This window comes from Marmota monax, unplaced genomic scaffold (genome assembly GCF_021218885.2).
Source record: "Marmota monax isolate L192 unplaced genomic scaffold, Marmota_monax_Labrador192_F-V1.1 WCK01_AAM20220418_F8-fsc00111, whole genome shotgun sequence".
In the NCBI taxonomy this organism is placed as follows: domain Eukaryota; kingdom Metazoa; phylum Chordata; class Mammalia; order Rodentia; family Sciuridae; genus Marmota; species Marmota monax.
Genome location: NW_026695067.1, coordinates 5,990,868 through 6,005,494, shown reverse-complemented (window position 1 = coordinate 6,005,494; position 14,627 = coordinate 5,990,868). Strand labels below are relative to the sequence as shown.

Genomic DNA, 14,627 nt, shown 5'->3' with positions numbered 1-14,627 from the left:
TCCTTTTGTGGCCCAGACTCTGTAGTAGTACTGGTCTTTCTTGGGGTCCGCTGGATAGAAAAGAGATTTTCACCGGAAACGGCTCTGTTCTTAGTCCCCTTTTTCTTTCTCTTGACGGTATGGAAAGACATTATTACCACTTGCGTAAAGACAGTTTGTGTTAATCCTGTGAATTAGGAATATATTGAGATACAGCCTGAAAAGCTTTCACGCCACTGACTTTTGTTAGTGAAGCAGGACCATGTTTTCTCTGTTGTGATTAAGTTTTGGAAAGTACTGTTTGGTAATTCAGCTGGTCTGAATGAAGCATCAACTCCACAGAACTGTTAGATGTAAGATTAGTCCAAATGAAATCAGGATGACGCAGTGGTAGTTATTTAAAAATCTTTAATTGACACATAACTGTACATATTATGGGTTGCAGTGTGATAATTCACTACATGTATACAATGTATAAGGACCAAATCAGGATAATTAGCATTTTCTTAAGTATTTATCATTTCTTGTCATTGAGAACCTTCGAACTCTTTTAGTTTTGTTTTGTTTTTCCTGTTTTTTGGTACTGGGGTTTGAACTCAGGAGCACTTTGAAAGATGAAGGTTCATCGTTGGAGATTAAAATGCACACACACAGATAGCAGTGACAAAGATGAAGCACTTTACTGCAAGCAGGTGTTAGCTTATATAGAAAGTGAGAGTCAGTTATCTTAAACCAGGAAGCTCCCAGGGCCAATCATAGTAAAGGTCAGGTCATCACCTTCGGTGCACGCCTGTCCGCCCTGCATAAGATTTATGGGGGGCATGAACTGTCCATGAGTAGGGAAGACGGGAGGGCCAATTAGAAGATTTTCAAAACAACTTGCCTGTGGCCATATTGCATTAGGGGCTTCTTATCTGAAAGGCCCGGGGAGTTCTAGCAGCCCACTGCAATTTGCCCACTGCCATGTTTGAAAGGCCCGGGGAGTTCTCAGGGAGACTCCCAACACACTTAATCAGTGAGCCACAATCTGAGACCTTTTTATTTGTTTTTTAAATTTTGAGATAGGATCTCGCTAAATTGCTGAGGCTGGCTTTGAACTTGTGATCCTCCTGCTGCAGCCTCCCGAATCAGTGGGGATTACAGTCGTGTGCCACCATGCCTAGTTTCTTCTAGTGCTTTATAAAATACATAATAAATAGTTGTGAACTATAGTGACCCTACTTTGCTGTAGAACATTAGAACTTATCTCTGGTTTGATACCTCTTATCCAGCCTCCTTTTAATCCCCCTCTTCCCTACTCTTTCCTAACCTCTAGAGATCACTGTTCTATTCTTTACTTCCAATAAATCAATTGTTTTTAGCATACACTTATTTTTTTTAAAGAATTAACCTTTTTTTTTTAATGTGGTGCTGAGGCTCAAGCCCTGTTCCTTCTCATTCTAGGCAAGCATTCTACCACTGAGCTACAACTCCAGCCCTACTGTCCACTTATGAGCAAGAACACAAGTTGTCTTTCTGTGCCCGCCTTATTTCATTCAGTGTAATGTCCTCCAGTTCCAGTTGTGTTGCTGCAAATGGCAGGATTTTATTCTTTTTATAACTGAATTATTTTACACTGTGTATATGTACCACATTTTCTTTATCCATCTGTTGTTTATTCGTTGTTGGACATCTCCTTTGATTCTGTGTCTTGGTAGCATGGATAGTGCTGCAATAAACATGGGAACAGAAGCATGTCTTTAATATTTCATATATTCCTTTTGGTGTATACCCAGTAATTTGATAGCTAGATCATATTTTATTTCTGTTTTTAGTTTTTTGATAGTAGTTGTAAGGTTAGGCACCAGTAGCCAAAAGGAGGCAGATTAAAAGCTGCTGAGCAAGGCTGATTGAGATTCCCTCCCAGGCGAGACCCTCCAGTCAAACAGAGCAGGTCTGGGGAAGTCGCACCCAGGCTTGGATTGGAATTTTATTTGGCTTAGGGCAGGAAGGGAGGTTTGGGGCAGGAAGGGAGGTTTTAGGGTCCCTTGTCCTTCTAGGGTTGGTTGGGAGATCTTGCTGAGATCCCTGTCCTTCCAGGATTAGTCAGGAGACCCTGCTGATTGACAGGTGATTATTACTGTCTGTCCGTGCCTGATTGGTTGTTTTTTTGGTTCTTCGTTCCCTTAGTCACCTCAAACCAACCTAATAGTAGTAGTGAATCATATGTGCATAATTGGGTCTAATTTCTCTAAAGTTCCAAATGTGAAACTTTATCTACCTTGCTTTAGTATTAAATTTCTGTTGCTTGTTCTGTACTATATTAGAATGATTTTAGTTTTTCAGAATTTATTGTCTTTTGAAAAACATCCTGGGAAGCATAGTTGCTTTGGTTGATTATTTTATAACATAATTTTGTCTTAATAAGCAAGGCCATATTATCTGCTCAATGGACTTTTGTTTGTGTTCTATTCTCCTTTCATTTGTAGAGTAATCACATTATTTTAGTCTAAAACTGAGTATAAAGAAAACCCAAAGCAAAGATATTTTGTTAAATTAAGAATTAAAAAACTAAAATAACATGATTAATGTTACTAGACTTTTAAGATATTGGAAATTTTAAATACCTACTTTGCCTACATATCTTTTTTTTAATAGTTATATATATATAAATTTTTTTTTGTTGTTGTTGTTTGTTTGTTTGTTTTTTATGTGATGCTGAGGATCGAACCCAGGGCCTCGCACATGCTAGGTGAGCGCTTTAACTGAGCCACAATCCCAGCCCCCTACATAATCTTAAGATATATAAAGGGTGACATGCTGTAATACTCTTTATCCTCTAGTGCTTGTTGTCATATAGATAGGTATTTGTGGGACAGAATATGAATTTGATGTCTGTGATAGCAGAATTGTTCTGCATATTTGAATGTCAAATAGTATTTTAAAGAGGATGACTTTTTTTAAAATGACTTTAGCACTTCAGCTTGAAGCAAACTATTTTGTTGTTGTTGAGTTTATTGCTGGTAGTGTTATATTTATAGTAATTTCATTTTCTCAAGTTTCTGCTGCATGGAAATTTTAATTTTTGTCCTTTTTGGAAGTGAACTTGCCTCTCCTAATAAAATGAAGAGGATTCAACAATCCCACTCCTGAATCTGTGTCCCATAGAAATAAAAGTAAAGCATAAGCACATAGTGCATGGATATCTGTTGCGGCACTGTTTCTAATGGAAAGAAGCTGGGTAGTGGCACCATTTTTTTCCATGATAAATTATTTTGCCTCTTCTGAAATTTATAAAAGAACTGGGGACTGATATTTATAGATAAATATGTGAAAAGGAGGATTTTTTTTCCTTTTTTTCTTTGTGATACTAAGGATGGAACGCAGGACCTTGCATATGCTAGGCAAGTGCTCTACTACTGAACTATATCCCTAGCCTTTTTTATTTTATTTTGAGAAAAGGTCTCACTAAATTGCCCAGACTGCCCTTCAACTTCTAATCCCTTGCCTCAGCATCCTGAGTAGCTGGGATTATAGGGGTACACCACTGTGCCCAGCTTAATTTTTTTTTTAAAGCAACAAGCAGATAGCTCTGGTTTCCATGATTTATACTTATAAAATTTTTATAGTACCCTAATTCTGTTGTTTTTATATTTTATTTTTTGCAATGCTGGGGCTGGAACCCAGAGAGAGAGAGAGAGAGAGAATTTTTTTTTAATATTTATTTTTTTTTAGTTATCGACGGACACAACATCTTTGTATGTGGTGCTGAGGATCGAACCCGGGCTGCACGCATGCCAGGCGAGTGCGCTACCGCTTGAGCCACATCCCCAGCGCCCAGTAGGGTGTCTTCTGATTCAATTGTTTGATGTTATCTCTTTGATATAGCATCAGGTCCCACATGTTGAAAGCTCAGCCTTCAAGACTGATCTTGCCTTTCATATACCAGTAGTGAGGCCCAGGTGGTTTGACCTGTGCTTTTGATTGGCTTGCTATAAATTGGAAACTCCCTCAATGGGATTGATTAGTTTGCTCTAGTGGCTCACAGAACTCAGGAAAACACTTGCTTACATTTATTGGTTTATTAAAAAGAATATTACAAAAGATACAGATGATGAGATGAGATACGGGGAAAAGGAGCAGAGCTTCCATGACCTTTCCAATCCACCACCCTCCAGCAACTTCCATGTGTTCAGCTCTCCCAAAGTTCTCCCTATCTGTCCTTTTAGGTTTTTATGGAGACTTAACTGTGTAAGCATGCTTACTATTAGACTGAGTGGGGAAGCCCAGCAAGCCTGATCCAGTCAGATTCTTCTTGGCCTCTCTGTGTAGCATTCCTTCCAGGTAGACAGTAGGGATTCTTAAATGGGGTCTTATGATTTGACTAGGTAAGTCAGAATTTCATTATGCCAGTGACTTCAAGGCAGGGGAAGGTTTAAATTTCTAGGGTTTGCTGTGGGGTGCAGGGAAATTCTAGTTTCTGTGGCCTGTCTTGCGGGAGGAAGAGGACTAAGCAGAAGGAGGGGCAGGGGAGGTCAGAAAGAGAGACTGCTTTCTGAAGCCTGCTTCTGAGACCTTAAGTGCCCTAACATTTTTCTAATCACTTAGGAAATATTGAGGGCTTTGGAGTAAAGGAACCTGAATAAAAACATATCTGTATATCTCTGTCTATCTGTATGTATCTATCTTAGTCTTTCCTTTTGTGGAACAAAAGTTCTTAATTCGTTTTTTGTTCTGTTTTTTTGAGATGGAGGTCTCACCTACAGCTCGTAATCCTCCTGTTTCAGCCATCACAGTAGCTGGGACCATTATGTATCCTATTGCATCAAGCTTCAGAAGTTTCTAATTTGGCAGGGAGTTGTGGAACGGTACTGGGGATTGAACCCAGGGGTGCTTTACCACTGAGGTTCATCCACAGCCCTGCTTTTTTAAAAAAACAAAACAACAACAACAAAAAAAAAACCCTTTATTTTATTTATGTGGTGATGAAAATGGAACTCAGTGCCTCACATGTGTTAGGCAAGTGCTCTACTACCACAACCCCAGCCCCATCTCCAACCTTTTTTATGTCTTTTTTTTTTTTTTGAGAGAGAGAGAAATTTTTTAATATTTATTTTTTGGTTTTCGGTGGACACAACATCTTTTTTTTTTTAAGAGAGAGAATTTTAATATTTATTTTTTAGTTTTTCGGCGGACACAACATCTTTTATTTTATTTTTTGGGGGGAGTGTGTGAGAGAGAGAGAGAGAGAGAGAGAGAGATAATGTTCAATATTTATCAATATTTATTTTTCAGTTTTTGGCCGACACAACATCTTTGTTTGTATGTGGTGCTGAGGATCGAACTCGGGCTGCACGCATGCCAGGCGAGCGGGCTACGGCTTGAGCCACATTCCCAGCCCTCTTTATTTTTATGTGGTGCTGAGGATCGAACCCAGCGTTCCACGCATGCCAGATGAGCACACTACTGCTTGAACCACATCCCCAGCCCTTTATGTGTTATTTTAAGACAGTGTCTCGCCAAGTTGCTTAGGGCCTTGCTAAATGGCTGAGGCTGGTTTTGAACTTGCCTCAGCCTTCTGAGCCACTGAGATTACTGGCATGGGCCACTGCCCCCAGCCAGAAGTTTTAAATTTTAATATAGTTGAATATGGATGAATTTACTTGTTTGTATATATTGTTTTATATAGTAAATAATCCTTCCATACCCTGTTTTTTAAAAGCTTTAAAATTTTTGCCTTTTCTGTTTTAGTCTTTGATCTATTTGAACTAGTTTCTTTCTTCTGATAAATTTTTTTCCTGAAAGTCTGTTTTGTCTAAGGTTAATATTGGTACTGTGGTTTTCTTTTTGTTTCTATTTTCTTGATGATTCTTTTCCCATCTTTTACTTTGTCTTTATGTTTTAGATGTGTCTTTATAATAACATGCATCTGGATATTTTAACAAACCCATTCTGGGGCTGGGATTGTGGCTCAGCGGGGTAGAGCGCTCACCTAGCACTGGAGGGACCTGGGTTTGACCCTCAGCATCACATAAAAATAAAGGCATTGTGTTGTGTTCATCTACACCTAAAAAATAAATATTAAAAAAAATCCATTCTGATAGAATCTATCCTGGAGAATTTTATCCCCCTTTTCTTTCTTCCTTCTTTTTTTTTCCCTTCCCCTCCATTTGTTTATTTATGTTTTTGTAGTGGGGATCCAACCTAAGTTCTCACACATGCCAGGCAAGGGCTTGAGCCCTTATCAGTCCCTCACCTTTTTTTTTTTTTAGGTGTAGATGGACACAACACAATGCCTTTATTTTTATGTGGTGCTGAGGATCAACCCAGGTCCTGCCCATGCTAGGAGAGTACTGCTGAGCCATAATCCAAGCTGAATTATTTTTCTTTCTGAATTATTTCTCTTTTTGCACCTCTCATTCCATTTGTTGTACATTGTTTATGTTGCCTTCCTTTAGTGAGTACCAAAAAAATTTTAAATAGGTGTTTAATCAAACTTAAATCTGAATAATACAGGGGCCATCAAATGCTTTACTGCTTATTGCCATCTGACAATTTAAGCCATTTGTTGTTTAGTTTTTTGTAGTTCTTGATGTTTTTTTAATTCAGCACCACAAATTATACCTTGTTTAACAAGATGCTGAAAATAGGGCTGTGGTTGTGGCTCAGTTGCAGCACACTCATCTGGCATGTGTGGGGCACTGGGTTTGATCCTCAGCACCAAATAATAAATAAACAAATAAATAGAATAGAAGTGTTGTGTCCATCTACAACTAAAAAAAAATATTAAAAAAAGATGCTGAAAATACTCATATATTTTAGCAGTTCCTTTGCTTATTCCCTTCTTCATTCTGGAATTATTTTCTTGTTTTCCGGTGTTTATCCCTTACAGTTTAGTGAGAGTCTAAAAACTTCAACATTCTGAAAGCCTTTGATCTTGAAAGTTTTGATGGGTATAAAACTCTAGATCAGGGATTGGCAAACTTTTTCTGGGTAAAGGGCCAGGTAGTATTTTGGGCTTTGTGGACTATACAATCTGTTATAAACACTGAAGTATATTGTTGTAGTATAAAATAAACCCTACTCAATATATAAACATAGAAGTATGGCTGTGTTCTGATAAAGTTTCATTTGTAGACATTGAAATTTGACTTATGGAATTTCCAAATATACTTTTTTCAACCATTTAAAATAAAAAAACCACTCTTAGCTTGTGGGTCATATAAAAACACACTGGATTTGACTTGCAGGCATGGTTTGCTAATGTGTGATCTAGATTAATAGTCATTTTACTTAGTATCTGACATTTGGAGTAATTATTCTTATGATTTATTAGTGTGGTTTCAATTTCCAGTTTTGATTGTAGACAGCTGCCAATCTACTTGTCCTTTCTTTGTAGGTTATCTGGTGATATTTTTATTCTTGGGCTGCTTTCAAGGTTTTTTGTTTGTTTGTTTTGTTTTTTTGAGATGCTAGATATTGAACCCAGGGCCTCATGCTAGGCAAGTGCTCTATCACTGAGCAACATCCCCAACCCTAAGAATTTCTTATTGTCTCTGGTGCAGTTTCTTGTAATATACCCAAGTGTGGATTTCTTTTTCATTTTACTTAGTCAGGATTTGTTGCATATCTAGAACTTAAGAATTAAAGTCTCTTATTATATATAGGAAACTTTCTTTCTTTCTTTTTTTTTTTTTTGCTTATAACATGGCATTTCATGTATAAAACAAAATTGGTATAAGAAAAATCCATTTGAATATTTTCTACAAAGTTATGGTGTAAGTATTATATCTCCCTCTGAGAATTGAGTTCTAGGCAATTTCTGTGCAGATGACCTTATATGCTTCCTTTTATCAAATAGAGATTACCTTTCTGGTTTGATTACTGAGAAGTATATCAGAAGGAGAATACTAATATGAAGTTTTTTAGAACTTAATACATTAAAAATATTGATGCATATATTATATACCATATTTTTGTATATTATAAATATATTTTATAAATAGGCATTATGCATTATAGTTTGGATAGAAAATGTATAACTTGATACTTAATGAATTATTTGTATGATTGATGAGCTTCTGATTATTCTTGTTATTTGAATATATCCTAAGTGCTTTAACATAGATAACTTCTTTCATTTCAGAAAATTCAATATTCTGCATCTGCTGAATCTCAAAAACCCAGGCAGAAAAAAGGTCTGTATTAAATTTCATTATATGTGTATATTTGCACAGATTACTCTGTCTTATTGGTTCTTTTTTATATTCTTTTTAAAATTTTTTTTAAGTTGTTGATAGACCTTTATTTTATTTATTTATTTATATGTGGTGCTGAGAATTGAACCCAGTGCCTCACACATGCCAGGCAAGTGTGCTACTACTGAGCTACAGCCCTAGCCCTCTTTTTTATATTCTATATGCATTAGAACCTTTTAAAATATTAGTGTTAGGAAACATCAGTAATAGTGCAAATGTTCTGCCATATATACCTTTTATTTTATGAGTTCACTAGGTATTGTTGATCTGTGAATGTATTTAAATGGAGTTTGATTATTATGTAAGAGTGTGCTCATTTTCTACTTGTGCAAACAACACTCTGTTAAGTTGTATAGTACATACTAAAGTAGAGGAAAAAGACAAGGAGGAGGGAGGTAGAGAGGAAAAGGGGAAATACTAGGGAATGATACTGACCAAATCATATTATTATATCATGTACATGAATATGTAACAACAAATCCCACAATTATGAATAATTACAATGCACCAATAAAAATATGGAAAAGAAAAATATTATAGCAAAAAACTAAATTAATTGGCTAATAAAAAAACAAATCTGGCTTCAAATAATCTTATGGATATGTTAAGTAAGTGTGGGATTTTATAAAAATTGAATCTGGACCAAATTATGGTATATGTAGGTACATATATTTCAAAAATGAATCCTATTATAATTCACCAATAAAGATGTTTTAAAATATTCTAAAAATGTGGAAAGAGAAAAAAATTTCTAAAAATTGCATCTGTACTGAAAAAAAATTAAGTCTGGAAAGCCTAACTAGATGAAGGCCTACATTGAAAAGAGCTACATTTAATAATCTGAGAGAGAGATGATATATATTTTATTAGAGGAACAGAATTACTTCATTTGTTAAGTTTTAACGTTTTAGGAGAGTTTACATCAGTTGTTAGTTGACATTGATGTTTGTTTACCCATGTCTGATAGATTGGTTGCCCTGCTATTTATCAGGCATTAGAGAAACACCTGAACTTGTCTATGGAAAAGGCACTCATTCGTTCATCTATGTATCTACTATTTTTCAGTTAATTAATTCTAAGTGAGAAAACCAAGGCAGAGTGGAAGGGGTATGACTTGCTTAGATCTTGTCTGTAGTTCTTATCTGAATACATAAATTATAGCTGCCAGACTATCTATCCTTTTGTAGCATGTGCTAACAGTATAAAAGTTAATTTTGTCAATAAACTGTTTAGTTTATTTGGGTCATTTCTATCATTGTTTTATATATATATATTTTTTTTTTGTTGTTTCTTTTCAATTGGCTTATTAAGGCAGAGGACAGGAGGGGTCTGTGGCAGGCACTAGCGAACCAGAGCCATTTCTGTCACTCTTTGGAATTATAATGGAAGTTGTTGGAAAATATGATTGCCTTTCAGAAATGTATTTTGAGAGAGTTTTTCAGGAATACCACTTTCATTGGAAGAGTTATATATCTGTAATTTAGATTATTTGTGAAATTCAGATGTAGTTCTGCCAAGACTGAATGTAATTGCTAATATTCTTTTTTTATTCCAGTGCCAGGGATAGGCTAATATTCTTTATACCATTTCTGGATATGAGAATCATCTTATTGTGATATGTGTCACTTCCTTTAGTCACCAGGGTAATTTGGCCAGTTAAGTGGGGTTAGCATTTATTGTCATTGACTTTTCAGTATTCATTTTTCCTCTGAAGTCAAATCCTATGGTTTGATTGACTCCAGACACAGAAGATACTTGTATACCAGCCAAGAGTTGCCTAGGCTTAATTCAGGTTAATGAGATACTAAGTTTTTTTGCTGCAGGAGGTGGGGGAAAGGGACACATTTGGTATGTAATGCTAAAACCTTTAATAATGCTATGGGGCTCAGTTTTTTTTTTTTTTTTAAATCAGTTTTTCCTTCCTTCTCCATTGCAGAATAACTACTTTCTGATTTCTGTTATTAAAGTTTAGTTTATTTCTCCTTGAGCCCCTCATATATTTGAGGACTTACCATGTTTTAGGTATTGGAAATACAAAGTTAAAAACAGAGCATGGAATCTTCCCTTAGGAAATTGACAGTCTTCAGGACATATAGAACATAAATAATTACAGTGCAGTATACGTTCCCAATGTCTTTTTTCTGAAGATTAAATATTTCTAGTTGTGACAACTTTTTTTAAAAAAAATATGAGATGTTTATAGTTCCTTTGACTTATGGCCTTCATTCTCTGACGAACTTTGGTGTCCTTGGAAGTATAGAGTTCAGGACAAAATAGAATATTCCAGGTATAGTGTGAATTGGGCCAAGTAGAATAGCTGGAAGATAATATATTTTATTAAACACAAGTGTGCACACATAATAGAATACATACAACACATAACATTATAGTATTTTGCCGCAGTCTGGCTGGGCACAATCAGGAGCCACTTGTCAAAAGAAACTAACTTTATTTTTAGAACCACACACGCCAAACAAAACAGCCTCTCAGGAAAAACCCTCAGAGCCTCAACTGCCACCACCGGCTTTCCACAAGCCTCTCTCTCCCCCACAAGCTTCTCTCCACCTCCCACAATCCTCCTGCTCTTCAGGCCGATTGGCTGGGTCACGTGGGCGGAGCCAAAAAAGTCCCCCAATGAGCAGCTCCGTGGTCTGAAAGGGCAGGGAAATAGGCCAATGAGCATCACCGCAGAGGAGCCAATCAGCTAGATGTTGCTGGGGCCGCTGTGAGCCAATCATCAGCCGGCAGCTGGTTGCTGGCAGCTGGAAGTTTGCTGGGGCCCCTTCGGCTGTGGCTCTCAACATCTCCCCCTCTCTGTTTAAACAACAAGCATGTGGCTTAGGGACCGTGCCTGCCTTAGGTTGTCCAATAGTACATATGGTCCTTAGGTTGGTACCATTGCAATTGGATCTTACCCCTCACTGACTACCGGTCCAGTATACAGCCACACCTGTGGAGAGGTCTTTGTACCAGTGGGGGGTGAGGTTCTTTGCCTCACCTCTGTTGGCCCCCAAATTTTAGCTGGACGATCATGACAAGCAGAAGGGAGGAAGATACACCAAGCCAATTGACAGCTTCTTTTGGAAAAATTGTACCACCAATGACATCATCAGCAAAAATACCCCAACACTACCACAAGTCGCTGCACCAACAGATAGATCACAATGCATACAGGTGAGCTCACAATGTGTCCAGGCAAGTTCTGCAAGCAGTTCAGTGATGGCTATTGTAGAAGCTGTAGATTGGTTTTATCTTTGACTTCACCAGCACTGGGATGAAGATAGGAATTCTGGCAATAATGGCTAAAGAAAAAATTATGTAACATTACAGAAGGCACTAAAAGAAAACAATTTTCTTAACAATTTACATTATCTTTAAGAGAATTATTAAATATAATGAAAAGGAAAGGTGAAAGTAAACAAACAGATCTGTTAACCTTCTTTTTTGTTTACATATAAAAACAATCCTCAACAGTTGTTTACCCAATTTAAATTAAACCATATAAATCACGTGAAAAAAAAATATTTGGATCCATTTTATCATGAGCACTCATCATATATGATATATGGACATACGTACATTCAAACATATAACACAAAACACAAGTGTGCACACATAATAGAATACATACAACACATAACATTATAGTAAAGGCCTTATAACTTTTTACAGGTGAAATCTCCATTGCAATGTTTAAAAACTCTATAGTCAAAAAATAGAACGGATCAGCAAAACATTAACCTAGGTCTGTATGAGCTCAAAAAACAAAATAGAACTTCATGATATGGCAAAGGGCAATAATAAAATAGATATTGAAAAAAGCATCCTGGTTCTGTTGCAGATGTAAGAATAGCCAAACTGGAGTTTTGGATATCAGTTGTTATGGATTTGAGCCAAATCATCTTCTTTTTGGTCTGTAGAAATCGCTTTAGTTAATCTTTCTGGAATCCAAATCGGCTGCTGTTCTCCCTGTGGAAACACATAAACAGACCCCCGACTCCAGACAATCACTGGGTCAGGACCTTGGTTAATCTCTCTGGAATCCAAATCGGCTGCTGTTCTCCCTGTGGAAACACACAAACAGACCCTCGACTCCAGACAATTACTGGGTCAGGACCTTTCCATTGTCCTGTTAGAATATCCTTCCAAAGTACCTTGGGCTTATGCACATTTTTTGGACACATATGCCTTTCCGCAGCACTAAGTCCTGATGAATCCAAATTTAAAAAGTTTAGAGTAAAAAGGGTTATTTTAAGTTTATCTTTGGGGAATATATACCCCTTCCCAATTCCTTCTTTTTGCTTTAATAAGTACATTTTAATAGTTTGATGAGCTCTTTCAACTATGCCTTGTCCCTGTGGATTGTATGGGATTCCTGTTATATGAGTAATGCCAAATGATGAGCAAAATTGTTTAAAAGAGGTAGAAGAATAACCAGGGGCATTATCTGTTTTTAACTGTTTTGGAACACCCACAGTGGCAAAATTTTGTAAGCAATGAGCTATAACATCTTTAGTTTTTTCTCCGGCATGAAGGGAGCCCATCAAAAATTCAGAAGTATCAACTGTAACATGCAAATATTTTAATTTTCCAAATTCTGGCAAGTGTGTGACGTCCATCTGCCAAATATGGTTAGGTATCAATCCTCTAGGATTGACTCCAAGATTAACTTGTGGTAAAAAGGTCACACAATTTTGACATTGTTTTATTATTTGTCTAGCTTGTTCCTTAGTTATTTTAAAGCGCTTTTGTAAAGTATTAGCATTGACATGGAACTTTTTATGAAAATTTATAGCTTCTTCTAGTGTAGAGAAAATATGTATGTCATGTGCAGTTTTATCTGCTAAATCATTGCCCAAACTAAGGGCTCCAGGCAATCCTGTATGTGCCCTGATATGTCCTATAAAGAATGGATCTTTTCTGTCCCAGATTAGACTTTGTATAGTGGAAAGCAAAGAGAAAACAGTAGAAGAAGGGGAAATCCTACCAGCATCTTCAAGAGATACTATAGCATTAACTACATACTGACTATCAGAAAATAAATTAAATACAGAATCTTTAAACATCACAAAAGCTTGTAAAACTGCATTAAGCTCTACCTTTTGAGCTGATTGTTTGGGTACTAAAAATGTAAAAGTTTGATCAGGGGTAACTACTGCTGGTGTACCATTATTTGACCCATCAGTGAATATATTTGGAGCATTCATGATAGGTGTTTTTCTTGTCATTTTTGGAAAAATTACAGGATGCAATGACCAAAAAGACAATAAAGGATTAGATGGTAAGTGTTTATCAAATGAAACATTAGATTTGCACATGATTATTGCCCAAGTATTTAACTCATTAGCTAACTCATCGATTTGATTCATAGTATATGGAGTAATAATTTTATTGGGAGAAATTCCAAACACTCCCTTTGCTGCTTTTATTCCTTTGAGTATTAATTGTCCTACAGCCTCAGGATACCTAGTAAGAATAGTGTTAGGAGAATAAGATAAATGTATCCATAATAATGGACCTTCTTGCCAAAATACTCCTGTAGGAATATTTTTTGTTGGTAGTACAATAAATAATAAAGGCAAACTTATATCAATTCTATCCAAACGCATATTTTCCATATATGTTTCAATGATTTTTAATGCCTTTCATGCTTCAGGCGTTAACATTCGGGGTGAATTTGGATCTGATGGACCTTTTAGGATATCAAATAAAGGTCCCAACTCTCCTGTTGGTATACCTAAATAAGGCCTTATCCAATTTATGTCTCCTAATAACTTTTGAAAGTCATTAAGTGATTTGAGTTGATCTACTCGTATTTGAATTTTTGGTGGATGGACCATGGTTGAGGATAATAGAACTCCTAAATAATTAATTGGAAAATTTAATTGTACTTTATCTATTGCTATCTCTAGATTATAATTTTTTAATAAGTTTGTAAGTGTGGCATAACATTCTAGCAATGTGTTTTTATCTTTGTGTGCTAATAATACATCATCCATATAGTGAAATATTTGTAGTTCAGGATTTTGATTTCTAAGTGTCTGGATTACTTTGTTAACATAAATTTGACACATAGTTGGGCTGTTAGCCATCCCTTGAGGGAGTACTTTCCATTCATATCTCTGATCAGGACCTTCATGATTCAGTGCAGGGATAGTAAATGCAAAACGTGGACTATCCTCAGGATGAATTGGAATTGAAAAAAACCAATCTTTAATATCTATAACTAAAACATACCAGGTTTTTGGCAAAGCAGACAACTGAGGAATCCCTGATTGAGCAGGTCCCATAATAACCATCTCATTATTAATGGCTCTTAAATCTTGCAATAATCTCCATTTACCAGATTTCTTTTTGATGACAAAAATGGGAGTATTATGGGGAGATACAGAAGGTTGTATATGTCCTTCC

At 36.3% G+C, this 14,627-nt stretch overlaps 1 protein-coding gene across 6 annotated transcripts in view; it reads left to right on the top strand.

Moving 5' to 3' along the window:
* The window catches only part of Bbs4 (Bardet-Biedl syndrome 4), a 68,933-nt gene that overhangs the window by 269 nt on the left and 54,037 nt on the right, over positions 1-14,627 (top strand). For 4 of the 6 annotated variants that reach the window (XM_046428094.2, XM_046428095.2, XM_058573752.1 and 1 more), the window contains one exon: positions 8,105-8,156. In XM_046428094.2, coding sequence (XP_046284050.1) covers positions 8,105-8,156 — 52 coding nt within the window. Of the gene's footprint in view, positions 1-8,104; positions 8,157-11,237; positions 11,391-14,627 lie in introns of those variants that run through there. The other 2 variants (XM_058573751.1, XM_058573753.1) reach the window with 2 other exon arrangements.